Source organism: Corvus kubaryi, unplaced genomic scaffold, assembly GCF_017639235.1.
Source record: "Corvus kubaryi isolate FWS band 111438036 unplaced genomic scaffold, C.kubaryi_AGA036_p1.0 37284, whole genome shotgun sequence".
NCBI lineage: Eukaryota > Metazoa > Chordata > Aves > Passeriformes > Corvidae > Corvus > Corvus kubaryi.
The window spans coordinates 8,450,112-8,464,200 of record NW_024581088.1 but is presented as its reverse complement, the minus strand read 5'-3'; the positions used below and the strand labels follow the sequence as shown (position 1 = coordinate 8,464,200).

At 43.7% G+C, this 14,089-nt stretch overlaps 1 protein-coding gene across 7 annotated transcripts in view; it reads right to left on the bottom strand.

Moving 5' to 3' along the window:
* CLTC (clathrin heavy chain) overlaps positions 1-14,089 on the bottom strand; it is a 29,916-nt gene that overhangs the window by 3,573 nt on the left and 12,254 nt on the right. For 2 of the 7 annotated variants that reach the window (XM_042026389.1, XM_042026390.1), the window contains 26 exons: positions 13,317-13,514; positions 12,472-12,672; positions 11,761-11,913; positions 11,317-11,439; positions 11,002-11,139; positions 10,748-10,912; positions 10,477-10,657; positions 9,959-10,122; positions 9,004-9,015; positions 8,168-8,293; positions 7,454-7,596; positions 6,837-7,071; positions 6,384-6,506; positions 6,143-6,288; positions 5,816-5,999; positions 5,314-5,506; positions 4,732-4,889; positions 4,399-4,563; positions 4,200-4,307; positions 3,923-4,090; positions 3,611-3,760; positions 3,384-3,515; positions 3,122-3,232; positions 2,346-2,516; positions 2,004-2,225; positions 912-932 (listed from right to left, as the gene is read on the bottom strand). In XM_042026389.1, coding sequence (XP_041882323.1) covers positions 912-932; positions 2,004-2,225; positions 2,346-2,516; positions 3,122-3,232; positions 3,384-3,515; positions 3,611-3,760; positions 3,923-4,090; positions 4,200-4,307; positions 4,399-4,563; positions 4,732-4,889; positions 5,314-5,506; positions 5,816-5,999; positions 6,143-6,288; positions 6,384-6,506; positions 6,837-7,071; positions 7,454-7,596; positions 8,168-8,293; positions 9,004-9,015; positions 9,959-10,122; positions 10,477-10,657; positions 10,748-10,912; positions 11,002-11,139; positions 11,317-11,439; positions 11,761-11,913; positions 12,472-12,672; positions 13,317-13,514 — 3,891 coding nt within the window. The remainder of the gene's footprint in view (positions 1-911; positions 933-2,003; positions 2,226-2,345; positions 2,517-3,121; positions 3,233-3,383; positions 3,516-3,610; positions 3,761-3,922; positions 4,091-4,199; positions 4,308-4,398; positions 4,564-4,731; positions 4,890-5,313; positions 5,507-5,815; positions 6,000-6,142; positions 6,289-6,383; positions 6,507-6,836; positions 7,072-7,453; positions 7,597-8,167; positions 8,294-9,003; positions 9,016-9,958; positions 10,123-10,476; positions 10,658-10,747; positions 10,913-11,001; positions 11,140-11,316; positions 11,440-11,760; positions 11,914-12,471; positions 12,673-13,316; positions 13,515-14,089) is intronic. The other 5 variants (XM_042026391.1, XM_042026392.1, XM_042026394.1 and 2 more) reach the window with 3 other exon arrangements.

The window sequence follows — 14,089 nt, the reverse complement described above, 5'->3', positions numbered from 1 at the left end:
TGCATTTAGTCCATCTTCAAAGCTGTTTGTCACTTTGGTTTGCCCTTTGCTGAACCACATTAATGGAAAACTCATGCTAGGGCTGACCCCTGGGCTAAGGAGGATCACGGTGGCATTTGTAGGGAAGCAGATGGACAGAAAACCTTGGATTGCCCTTCTGAAGGTCAAAGTTACATAGCAAAAGGCAAGCCCTGGAGTAGCCTCAGAAGAGCAATAAGCATTACCATTTTTATGTATTTTTTTTAATGAGGTAGCAAGAGAAGTTTAGTGAAGCTGGAGAGCTTGGAAGGCAGTCTTTTCTTGGACAACTACTAGAAATTTACTACAGGGAGGAGAACCACAGACTTGGTGTAACAGCTGAAGTTTTAAGTTGCTACATGAACTAGAGCACTGTGTGGATTAGATCAGCACCATGAGAACTGACACCTGAGTGAGGAAGAGTCCCTCTGAAAGCAGCCAGTATCTACTCTGCCTACAGTCAGCACGCATTAGTCATGGTCCAGAGATCAGGAACTGGATCACAGCCCTTCAACTAGCAAATGCCAGACTGATCTGTGCATTCACAGACTCATTTCTTATTGTAGGAGGTTCTTCCAGTCAGATTGGCAGTCAAATAGTAGCACTTGTGTAAGTATTTGCGTGTTGTTTGAATACCAGGCTGACTGTGATCCAACTGATCACCTGTATGCCCTTCCTGAGGATCTATTAGCTTATTAGTAGCAAATGAAACTACTTTTCTCCTACAGCACTAGCTACTGAGAGTTAAACAATTTGCATATGCTTTAGTGATATTTTGTTTGGGGAAAAAGCAGTAGCAGCAGTGTAGTAAACATAGGAAAGAAAAAACTCATGCAGAATCCTTAGACTTAGTCCTCCAGACTTAAAGATGGAAAACAAGAATCAACTTTCACCTTTTCCTTTATTGCATCAACCTGCAAAGGAATTCAGAAGGTGCAGCTTAGAAAAATCAAATTCCATATTTAGCATATAAAAAGGTAGAAACAAAAGCGTCAGGGAAGAAATAATTAAGGTACAGGCGAGTAAAAACAAAGGTACACCAGAAGTATCTGCTTTAGAAAGGCAGCTCTGCTTGTTGCTGGCTCTTACTGCATTGACTTCATTAGCTACACTAAAGCTACATCCTAATCTTTTAGCAGATCAGGAGATTTTTATCTTTAAGAATCTTCCTACTCCCACCAAAGGCCTGGTGTTAGCTTGGTTCATCAGGCACCTCTGACAAACAGTTTTATTGCTCAGCCAGCTCCCCACCTCCCCCAAAACAGCATTTCAGGCTAGCTACAGAAATACAAGGTAGTCCTGCCTTTAGAAGGAACAGCCAGGCAAACTTCTGGACAAACAGGCACCCTGGTCTTCACTGACTGCATGAAAGTAAAAGCTGAACTTCAGCTTGGAAGAGTCTTAATCATTAAGGAATTTACAGCATTTCACTGAAAGATACTCTAAAAGCTTGAGCTGGGCAAATCCTGCTAGTGACAGTTAGATTTAACTCAAGTCTGTTCAAGTCTGTCAGAGCATTACCAAGTAGTTCCCCCATCCTGAGTCACTTCGAGTTGAGTTATAATTAGTGCCATTAAGTATCAGAGCCACATTTTAGAGTTAAATGCACAGCAGAGTAAGTTATCTCCAGATCTAGCTATAAAGCTGTTTTAGTACACAGTCTAGAATTTAGTTAAAGCTTGATCCCACCGGGGATTCCTGACACAGCACAGGAAAAGCCTGGAGCCTGGAACTACTTTAGACACTGCCCAGGGTCAGGCAAATACTACTGATGTAGGTTCTGTAATTGGTAGAGAGGGTGGAGCCTGTGTTTCAGCCTCTTAGAGGGCGAAGTCTCTCCCCAGATGGACTGAAAAGTAAGTGTGGACATGGACAGACAGACATTGGACAAAGCCCAAATCAATGTTAGTAGCAAGCAGACAGTCTCAAGGCATTCACCACAGTGACTAAGAAGCTCTGGATGTTGGAGAGGCACCTGCTCTTACCTTGGTCAAGTATTCCTTCATGACCTGAATAAAGTACGGCATGGCAAAGTCCATAATGTTGTGCCTCCACGCTGTTTCCAAGACAACATCCGGCCTTAGGAGATCGTAGCAGGTGAAGAGACAAGCACCAAAGCATTCCCTCTTGTTCTCCTGCAGGAACCACTGCAGCAGCTCTTCTGCCAGCTCGGTATCTTTGGATTCAGAAGCGTACTGCATCGCATCCTGCAACGGGAGAGAGCCTCAGCCTCGGGGCACACAACAATCCACAAGGTGCTGTTAACTGAGCTCCCTTTAGAGCCAAACAAGCCAAGGCTGTTAAAGCTGACCTGGGTGGGGTCTCACCTTGTACAGCCTGTCCTTCTTACAGAGCTCCACACTCTGTTTCCAGCGGTTGTTGCCTTTGAAGAGATAGGCAGCGATTCTTCGGAACTCTATTAGCTCGTGCTTCTCCAAACGTTGGGCAAGAGAAATGTTGTCAAAGTTGTCATAAGCATCTATAGAAGTTCTAAGAGCCTGAGTGAAGCACAAAAAAAAAAAAAAGTTACTCACACCTCAGATGTACAAGTGCATCCACAAAATGCAACATTTTCCATTAGTTCTGTATTCCTCCTGTTAGGAGGATAAAGTATTCTAGCCAGACCTGCAGAGATCTGCTGTTTTATTTGAGAAGCTGCTGTATGACACATGTGGAGTTTAGAGTATTTCAGTCAGTATTTTTCAGTAGGTTAAGAGCCTCTGAATACCAGGCAGCTGTTCTCTGAAAACAGTGGAACAGCCACATCACAACTGTTTGCCTCCTCCGTAAGTCCTTTTCTTAGCACCCACTGTTTGTTTGCCTTAAATAAAAGCTGTCACACTCATAACAAAGTAGCCACTCTACCCCCAGTAGGAACGACACAAAAAGCTCTCAGAAAGCCACTAACACTTTTCCACTTAATCCTTGGCTCCTCACCACTAATTCAGTTTGAAGTGTTAGAGAACATGAACTTAAGGAATTAAAGTTAACAGCAAGCAGGTAAAAACTACTGAAAATGAGAAAGAAAACTGTTTCTACACATTAAACAAAGACTGAGGATATGAGATACATCCAGAACTACGTGCTTCAAGACAAGACATACCTGGTAGTCTTCTTCAATAATGAAGAGGTTGTTGAGGGACTCATTGACTGATTTGTTGTTGTGATTCTGAACAGAGCGCAGGTAAGGCTTAACCAGGGGCAGCTGTTTAACCTTTACGGAATCAGGGAGATACATTTAAGTCAGTTATTGTGGAAGTCTCTTAGCATCTTCCCTGGCAGGCGAGTAGCTAAGCATTTTAAAATGCCACTACAGCTCAATGCTTCCCCAGCTTTTGCATTGATCTGGTTAGCAAGAAAATTACCTTTGTGAAGAAGGTGACAGCACGAGTGTGGTCAAGCCGAGGGGACAACACCATCAGCAGATCATTGAGCAAGAGAGGCTTAAATTCCAAATAGAACTGAATTGCCTTGTAGTACAGCTCCACATTGGCCACCTAGAGAAGAGTAAAGATGCATGTTCAGAGCAGGAGTTTGATTGTGGGGAAATGCAAAGGAAAAACAGACATAACTTTCACTAGGAAAGCAATACCTTAGTGATGATATCTTTGAACTGGCCTTCTTTCCAAGCATCTGTTGGGTGATTCATCATTGTGATTATGGCATTATCATATTCTTCATACTTATCATACAGGAACACCAGTTCAGCCCAGAGATGGGCTTGTTCTGCAGCTCTCAGAACCTAAGCAGAAGGCAGAATTAGCAATATATGTTAACTGCAATTTCCACCAGTGCTCAGGCTTTAGTGCCATTAACAACCTCAAGAGCTGCTGGTGCAAAAGCCAGGGTACAGACAGTCCAAAAAGGTGTGTTTTAAGCTAGATTTCAAGCCTCAGACATTCACCTTAGGAATGTTGACTCTGGACCAGAACAGCTCCAAGTGCTCCCTCATCTTCTGTGGCTTGAACTTGGAGTAGAGAATTGCCAGCTCTGTGAACATCCCCATGTGTGCTCGCTCCAGTCCAAGCGCTGCTTCCAACATAGTGATCAGCTCTTCAAAGTAGCCACGATCCTTAGAGACACAGACACAGACATTTCACATCAGGAAACATCCAGAATCTCAGATTTTGACAGGGTTGCCATGACAGAACTGACTGTACAACAGGAGTCAGCTTAATTACCTGGTAATAGTTGATTAGTTCTTCCAGCTCATCTGCATGCACCACAATGTGGAGCCCACACATCTGAGCCAGGCGGAATTCTTTTCCATCCACACAAGCGAAGCAAACCTGGAATTGAGAGTTGTGTTACTGCTTATAATCAAGGTTTCTGAACAGGCTACAGCTTTGAAGTCCTTGAACTCAGAGCCAGTAAATTCACCTCTTTCCACGTGCGAGTGCTGTTGGCTTTCCGAGCACCATCCACGGCTGCCTGGTACTCGCCCAGGTGCACTAAAGTGGAGGCCAAACGGCCAAAGTTGGACACGTTGTTGTACAACAGTTTGGCTGCTTCATACATCTTCTCATCATAACAGCGATCACCAACCTAGGGCAGAGCACAGCCAGGTTATTCCTGCACACTTGCAGCCTTACACTAAATGTGTGGCATTCAAGCCCTTACCAAAATGGATTTAAAGGCCAAGATCTGCACATCCAGAGACAAAATTCCCAACACCCCTCTGTGATTCAGCAAAACAAAGTCAGTCTCACTCACCTGCTGGATATGTGCATTGTTGGGTCCATTGATGAACTCCTCGAGCTCTGCCAGGCGGTTTGTTTTAGCAAGAGCGAAGATTAATTCTGTTTCCACATACGACTCCCGGGCCTTCTTGCGTGCCATCTGGAGGTACTTTACCAGTTCTTCCCAGTTTCCTATCGAAAAGAGTTCAGAATGTTTACTTCCCACCACTAGGGACACTTGTGTTTCAGTTAAACAATCAGCTGAACCTCATTTTGACATATTTCTACAGCTATTCCCCAACAACCAACAACCTTCACACTGCTCATTATGCATTAATCAAATCATCTTAGAATGGGCCTAACTAAAATCCTATTTAACTTCATGCAAAGCCTCTGAAAGAAGTCTCCAGCTAGCTAAAGAAGGAAGTTACAGGCCACTGATTATCTGCAAATGGAATACACTACCTTTTCCCATTCTTATTTAGGGCAGTCCTTGAAGGGCTAGATTCCTCTACTTGCATCAAGATACAGGTCTGGCAAAACTGCAGTTTGAGCAGGCCAGGCAAAAGAGCTGAGCAACATCAACAGCCAAGATGTAAATAAAACTTAGTCATACCACTGGCATTAGCAGCTTGAACAACTTCCATGTATGAGGAAGGATCATCTGCTTTAATGTAGGAGTCAATCGCTTCCTTTACCATCCCCTTCTGGAGCTGTGCTTTGGCCAGCTGGCTCCACACTGCAGGTTCATTGCAGCGCTCAGCGAACTCATATGCACGGTCCAGGTTCCCAATGTGCTCTATCAACACCTGCAAAAAGGATGACCATGATCAGCCACTCTCACAAAGGTCACTTTTACAACACACTAAGCTCTGGTTTATGTAAGTTCCTCAACGGACCCACAGCTTTTAAATAGGGACTGACTCCATACAACCCACACAGCGCCAAGTGATTTTAGGCTTACAAAGTTTCAATAAACACTATTTGTTCTGCTTCGTAAGACAAGACACTGAGCAGCTTTGGGCACTTTGCTAATTGGTTTTAAGCACTGAAGGCACCAGCAAAGTCCTTGTGTGGGGATGCACAGGGAGTTTTTACAACCTGAGAATGAAAGATACCTGCACAGCTGATGTATTGACATCAAACTTCCTGAAGATAGCAAATGCCTCCTCGAAAAGCTCGTTGCTGATAGCAATATTGGCTATATCAGGGGCATCGTAGTTATCCAGGCGATTGATGTACTCCATGACACGGGTGCGGTCAGCCTTGATAGCTGTAAGGATGAGAAGGTTCTGCAGATTCCTGAAGAGAGAAAAAAAATAGTACTTATCAAATCATGATCAAGAAATTCACCCTGCCCTCTGGAGAAGGTATTAGTTTATTTGCTGTATCACATTACAGCAATAACTCCAAGTTTCCTGTGGCTTAGTTTTGATTTCACACACCTGTGCTCACTGAACACTGAGTTATCCAGAACTATTTTCTCCAGCAGTTCAATGAGCTCATTGGGAAGATCTGCAGTCATGAAAGCCTTCACAGTGACAGAGACTTCCTCGGGGTCCTGGGTCTCCGACAGCGCAGTCTGGACAACCTGCAGGCAGAGTCAAGGCATGGGCAAATCAGTGATGTCAGGTTCTGCAAGTCCAGTTAGGACAGGCAAGGCTGTGAATGTCCTGCCAGTTGTACCTGGTCAATCAGGGGTCTTCTGTAGGGGTTGCTTTCCAGGAGCACACTGGCCCAGAGCTCGGGGTCTTTACGACGAACTAAGTAGCGGGAGAGACTCTTGAAGAGGGAGTTCTCATTGCACACCTGGAGAAAGGCACAGCTCGGTCAGAGCGAAGGCACAGCTATGGAGCCTACAGCTAATTGTACTGCAACTCTGAACTGAGGTGCAGACTAGAAATCCCAGGCTTTGATATTTCATTAGCCTCCCATTTTAGGATGTGCAGGAGAGCTTCCTATTTCTCACTAAGTTGCAGAGGGAGATTAAACAGCTACCTCGCCTTCTGTGTTAGAAGCATGCACTTCCCAGCTTAACACATTTTAGGAAATACATGCTTTTGTCAAAGAGCTTTCTATCTACCCCACGACACTGATGTCAGAACCCCACCCACGAGGCAGCTGCCTGGGCATACATACATTAATAAGCTCCAGATCGCACTGTCCACGCTCGTAAGCCACACAGGCCAGGTGAGGGTCCCTCTTCTCACAGTACTTGCCAACAACACGACTGTCATAGTAGGGATTCTCCCGCAGGAATCTCTCTGGGTTGTTGTTGCTGTCAATGTATATCTTGGCCAGTGCATTGTGAGTGGCAGGCTCCTCACAGCCCTCGTGAATTCTTGCTTCCAGCCAGGGCAGAAGCAGCTTCAGCCTAGAAGGAAGTGATTTTCACGTTAGAGGTTGAGTAAGTAAATATCCAGTTGCACAATTTCTACACTCTGGAAGCCAGCCAGCCTTGGTGTAGGATAGAGTCAGGAACTAAACCAGACTTACAGTGCTCTGTTTTAACCTACATTTTGGCTCATTATTATAATGGTGTAACTTTCTGACACTATGAAGAACACACACCAAAGACTCATTATCTATCTCGAGAGATCCCCACATCAGCCAAGAATTAAAGCTGGTTCTCACCAGTGGCAGCTTCTGCTTGTGTCAGTACCAGCTTTAGCTCTGTGACAAGGATATGCACTGATGGATGAGCAGCAAACACTGCCAGACTGGGAATTGTTAAGAGACTTACAGAAGTTTAATACCTGTTTCTTTTCTCAACCTCTGCAACAAGTTCATCGGTCGAAAATTGACCTCTCACTACAAGGATGAGGTTCTTTATCACATCTTCAGAGCAATCCACATCAAGCAGTCCCCCAATAACAACTGGCAGACGGCTTGGATTCACCTAAACAGAAGCATTTGAAGAGGTCAGTGTGTTGTCAGGGAGCAAGGACAGCCAATATTTATCCCCAGAACTACACATGAAAGTCACTTGTTAAGACTGAGCCCATCTTCCTGCCTTTACTCCCAGCCTCCTGAAGTTCTGAACAAGCTTAAAAGTCAATTCTTCAGTCAACAGGTGTTCCCATCCCAGCTCAGTGGCTCATTCAGTTCCCATAGGAAGAGCTCCTGAGCAATCAACTTTGTCCCTGCAAGAAGTAAAAAGGAGAACTTCCCCCCCCTCCTCCTCCAAAATGCTTAGAGTTAAAATCACCCCAAGAACTCCAAAGTTATTCTACCAAGTCTTCCTCCTTCAAGAGGCACATGAGTGGGAGTTATTGCTTAACCTGACTGAAGAATGAGATCTGACTCACATCAGGGCAAATTTACTGGAGGCCACTAATAATCACTTAAATGTCAGTCTCAAGTACAAAGCTGTTTGCAGAATACTTAAACATGATGCCTGTAGTTGTATATAATACTGTAAAGATTGATCAATTTGACTCACTGAAGGCAAGGGACAACTTGTTACTTACCTTCTGTACATAAATCTCAATATATTTTTGGAGATTATTTCTATACAAATACAGCACCAAGTCGTGGACAAAGTCAAAGCGGTCGCACACAATGATGAGAGGCAGCTGGTCAGTAAGTTTAGCTTCCTAGAAAGAGAAAAGCTTTAGTAATTTGGTTTTGCTCTTGGACTTAAGCAGACAAATAATACAGTCACTTAAACTGTCAAAGCAGCTGAATTTGGAAAGCCAAAACTCAACAGTCAACCAAATAATGACAGCTTGTTGTTCAGCTGATTGTTTGCAGTATGTAGCAAGTGGGAGCACTCACACCCACTGCAGGGCGTGAGGAGCAAGAAGCTTTTTGGAGTTTAACCCTGCTCCTTTGCATGGCAGACTCTACAGAGTTGTACAACACAATACAACTATTACAAGCCTAGGCTATAGAGAGTATTTTTAGCTGCCACTGGTGTTTGGTGTGCAGGATTAGCACTCTGGGATTTCAAAAGAAATTTAACCAAGACTAGATAAGGTTGTATAACGTAAAACTTATATACAGAATTGACTTCGAGTGCCATGTGTCTTGTGATACCTCCTAACTATGGATTTAGAGAACAATAAGAATTAAGCTCTATAGCAGTACTGCTTAAATTGCTTATCAGATTAATTCTCTAAAAGCATTCCAACTTTCAGCATAAGGTTACAATGGTTACAGTACAGAAGCTTAGTCTATGTGGCAGACAGTATTCCGGATGCATATTTCAGATCACTTATTCCAACATGCACATCCCAGAATATAATCCTACATATAAATTACACTTAAGGACTTTACACAGGGAGGCCTGTACTGGGAGATTTACCTGGTACATGTCCTGCACATTCCAGACATGGAACAGCACAAAAAACAATAACTTTCATCAGGAATTTGACAGCTTGATAACATATCTTAGGTGGCTTGATCAAATTACATACCTTACACCTCGGTGACACCAGGTTAGTTTTAGAGAATTCTCTTGGGAAGAGTTTTGCCATCTTCAGATATGATCAGCAAAATCTATGACTATGCTATGTAACCAACAAACATGAAGGCAGGAAATGTTCCCAGATAAAGTTTTCCCCTCCCACACGGTTCCTCAGGTATTTCTCAGAGTGTTGTGTTTGTCAATAAGCTCAGCATTAAGACTACAGAATCTGAACTTTGAGCACACCATCTTTTCCTACTCTCCAGCAATGCTCTGGATCAGTCAGGATATATTCACACTGACTGGCATCTCCCAGCAGAGCTAAACCATGGCTCACCTGGCTGCAATTTCAGTGTGTATGAATAAGACAGATCAGCCCTGAACCTGAAAGCATTTATGGCATTAATTTACTCTATTCATCTGTTGTTTCTGTAGTTGCTCAGTTGGAGTTGATTGCATTGTAAATAAGCATTAAGTTATCAACTCATTTGGCACTATGGGTGTTCTCAAGTTAAGCAAACTGCTTCCTACTTTACAGCAGACATTTGGAACAAGTTCTAGGCGAGCTGGTGCAATTATTACAGGTTAAGAGTTCAAGCCAGATTAACCTTACCAAGAGCAGTGAGGAACTGACCTGACATTCTCATTTTTTAGACAATATTCCAGGCCCGGACTTCATTAGGAGGCACTGTCAACATGGCAGATGCCTCTGGTTTGAGGACACTTGGATCCTTAAGTGCAAAGGTTTAAAACTCATCTATTTTCACAGAGCTGCCTCATTTCACTAGTGACACACCATCTTTTATCAGAACCCCAAACAGCCCCAGATGGTCCAGTGTTACCCAAACGTTACCTTGAGGAAGTTTTTAACACGTTCTGGATCATAGCAGTTACTTTCCCTGCAGATTCTTTCCACTTCTTTAATTTGTCCTGTCTTGCATGCAGCTTGAATGTACTTGAAGTGCACATCTGGATCCTGGCTGAAGTTTACAATGGAGCCCAGGAAATAAAACAAACCTGGAGAAAAACAGTCCACACATTATTTGCTAGTCTTGTTGAAAAGTACAAAAGCCCCAATCCCAAAGGCTACAGAAATTTAAGATAACCATTTTGGACAAGGGAAACAGGCCAGCATTTTGGGTTTTTCTACAGTTCCAAACATTTTCCAGGATTTCAGAAAAACAACATGCAACTGAATAATGGTATCCATCCTAAACAGGAAAACTTTAACGTTTAGGTCTGTTTCAAGACAGTTTGAGGCCTAACTACTTAAGTTCATTATGGCTTTCTAGATTTCAGCAGAGACAGTCCTTCATACACACATCTATAACGAGGTGAGCACCAGCTCCTCTTGCAGAAGTACAAACTCACCTTCAAAGCTCTTGAAGGACTCAAAGAGCTCAATGAGTGACTGTGTTGACAGCTGCTCATGGTATTTGGAAGCTACCTGGACACAGATCTGCAGGTTCTGACGGATGTTAGCGGACAACATTGCACGCAGACACTCCAGAGAGTCTTCTACTGATAAGGACCCAAAATAATTCACTAACCACTGCAAAGACACACAAGCCATTTTAGAGCTGAGCAGAACAGCAGTTATTAAAGGCTGGATTTGTTAGATGCAGGGTGTTTGATGCCTTACCTCAGGATTGAGGAGGTGAGTGTGAACTACCGCACGCTTGATGTCGTACAGGTCTGTGAAGTGCTCGAGTGCTCTCTGCAGCAAACCAGCCTTCTCACACAGCTGAGCTATGTGAGCCCGGTCATAGTGAGTAAACATTTGGTTTCCCAGGATGGCATCTGCAACCTAGAAGGAATATTGAACATTTTCACTCAGTTCCTGAACACTGCCACCAGTATCTGTCACGTCCAGCCCCAGGAACTCTGAGCACGTACCTGAGGTGCGTGCATGAGGTTCATCTCAAGTAAACGTGTTTGCAGGGGACCTTCTGAGGGACGATTATTCTTCAGGGCATCCAGCAGAAAGGCTGTACATTGCTGGATTAAATTATATTCCATAAAGACATCCACAATCTGCAAAAAAAAAAAGAAATTTAGGTTTTTGATTAGGAACTTGAAGCATATTTAAGCATCAATGCAGCTTCCAAAGTTAAATTCAAACTCATAGCTCTGGTGGTTAGAGCATGGCTCCTCTTACCAACTTAATGCTTTGAAGTCAACATTTCATAGCAATAAAATACAGTTATTTACCTGTGTTATATCTGCAAGAGGCTCTTCATCTTGAACGAGCATTTGTGCAAACTGCTGTCCTTGATCAGGGCTGATTCTCATTACATTCCTCAGCAAAAAAATCCAGTCTGGAGTATATCCAACCTGAAGAGATGATGAAAAGTGAAAACTCAGCAAGAGCACACACCTTGTTAAATATAGAGCTCAGTAAAAGCTGCTGTCAGGAGATTACACAACCCAGTCAGGATTTCCTCTTTTGGGAAAGGATACATGGGGAAGAAGAAAAAGACTCGTGTATGAAGTCTAGCAGTGATTATTCATAAAGGCAAAAGTAATTATTCATAAAGGCAAAAGTAAATACTATACAGGCTCTCAGATTCCCCCACAGTTACTTTTAGCTACTTTGGAACATGCAGTTGTTATTCTTAAACACAGGATAGATACAGCAATTTAATTTTCTCTCACCTTCTTAGCATACAAAACAATCTTCTGGACTTGTCCGGTTTCAGCAAAACACTGGATGACCTTGTTTGGAACGTTGGCTCTCAGATAGACACTAAGTGCTAGCGTGGGATCTACGGATTTCACAAGGTCTCCCAGCTCCTCCGAGCACTCCAGCTGTTCAGAAACAGAAACGCAGTCAGCCCACCCTGACAGCGCCATGCTGAAATGCACTACCACCCCCTTCCTCATTTATCTTCCTTTTGGACTTCTCTTTAAAAAATTAAGGCTCAGCTTGAGAGCCTGAGCTGACTTTCCCAGCAGTCTGCTCCTCATGCTGTTCTACACGAGTCAAAGGCATTTTCAGAGCCAAAAACAACTGGGTGACACATTGTATCAGTGTGTGTCTTCCCTAATTACACAAATGTAACCACAGCTCAAAGCACTTGCAGTCAGCATCCAAAGGAATGGTTTGGCAAAGCACAGCAGCAGCTCGGAGGCTTTCCATGCTCATCCTGCTGTGATTTTAAAGATAGAATGAGTGAAGCTCTGAGTATTTGATCAATGCTCTTGCAGTAACTCGAGTCATAGTGACAGGTAGAGTGAGCACCTATTGCTCAGCTATTTGCTGTCACAGCTGAGCTCCCAGCTGAGTTTTCCTGGGAAGGGGGGAGGCTGTCACACAGTGCTGCTCCTTCCCACCCACGGCTCTGAAGGTATGGATCCCGAACTTACCTTATCTTCTTTTAACCATTTTTCCAAGAGCTGCTTGCGGCCCTGCTGGAGCACTGGTCTGCAGAGCTCCAGTGACTCATACTTGTTCAGCTGCCCTTGGTCCAGCAGAATGCCAAAATACTGCAGGAGAGGGGAAGTCTGCCCTGGCTGAGCTGGAACACTCTGGAACCGGCGTATGGTGTCTGGAGTACGCAGGATTCCCTGCCAGAGAGAGAGAGAGAGCCACTTTAATTTTCTTTTCTGCTATTGTGGCTTGGCAAGAGTTGCTCCAGGAAGCTGGAGGTAATGTCATTGTAGCTGTCACAAGCATTTCTATGTTTTGCCAGCCCAGAATGTCAGGAGCAATATGGCTGAACATCAGTTCAGGCACTGAGATGCTTTGACAGAAAATGTGCTATTAACAGCCCATTAAATTTATTTCAGTAGCAATGCAGATTTAAGTGCAGAATTACGACACCCTTGGCCTTGCAAGCAAATTCCTCTCATCTGAATTTAGTCTTAGTCTGTACATTTTTATCCTGTTTCCAGGATAAGCCTCTGCTAGAGGTTGTCTTTTCACAGACACTTTTTGGCATAACTGGAGAAGTAAAGGTAAGTACCAGAAACACTGTGACTCATAGCCATTAGTTCATCATTTATTCCTCCCCTCCTCTGTGGGCTTTACAAACTCATAAGATCATCCAGCCTGCAATCAGTGTCAGCACCCAAGATACCTGTGAAGCACCTGTACACCTTAGGACAGGAGCAACAACAAGACTGTGCCCTTGGCACTAAGAAAATTCACTGAGCTTTCCTGAAGCAAGAAGCTGAAGCCAGCAGAGTTCAGTGCTGTTTGAACACTTTACCTTTGGGGCATTAGCTGCCACTTTTGCTGCCTCTGAGTAGTTCCCTTGTGCAAAGAGTGCATTGAATTTTCTGGCAAAGAGCTCCTCGGCCCCCGCCAGGTTGTTGCGGACAGCCATCCGTAAAGCCAGGTCAGGATTCTGCAGCACGTTTGTGATGTAGGGAATGATGTTCTCCTCTTCCACACACACTGAGAGCACCTGAATAAACCATCAGGGGAAACCTCCAGTTAGTCCAATTATCAAAAGTGAGACAAAGGCTAAGCTAACTTCTAAGAGGAAAGTTATGGTATTCATGGAAAGTTTTTCATCCCTTGATAACTGATACTTGTCATTTCATTAAAGAGACCTCTGGTTAGAAAGAGCCAATGTCATCCATTGTCTGCATCAAAGCAGGCAACTAATAGTTTAAATAAGGTATTTGCAGAGGTAGAAACACAATGGATCTTTCAGGGATACAGGGCTCTTTCTAAAACCTGTACTCAGTGTCTTAAGTAACCAATCCTAGGGGATACCAGGAACAAGTCTGCTCCATATTCCCCATGCCCAGCAATACCACCCAAAATCAATCTGGGCTAAAGGCATGGCTGTACAATGTTAGTAACTTGTTTAAAGCAGTTGAGTTAGATGTGTATGGAGATAGAACAGCAAATTTATTTTGGGGCTCACAGCACTGACAGACCTCACATGTTCTGAACAGAGTTCAAAGTCACCATCTCTGGAAACTTTTAGACATAGATAGGAACCCTGCAGTGTATCACAAAGAGCCAGTGGGA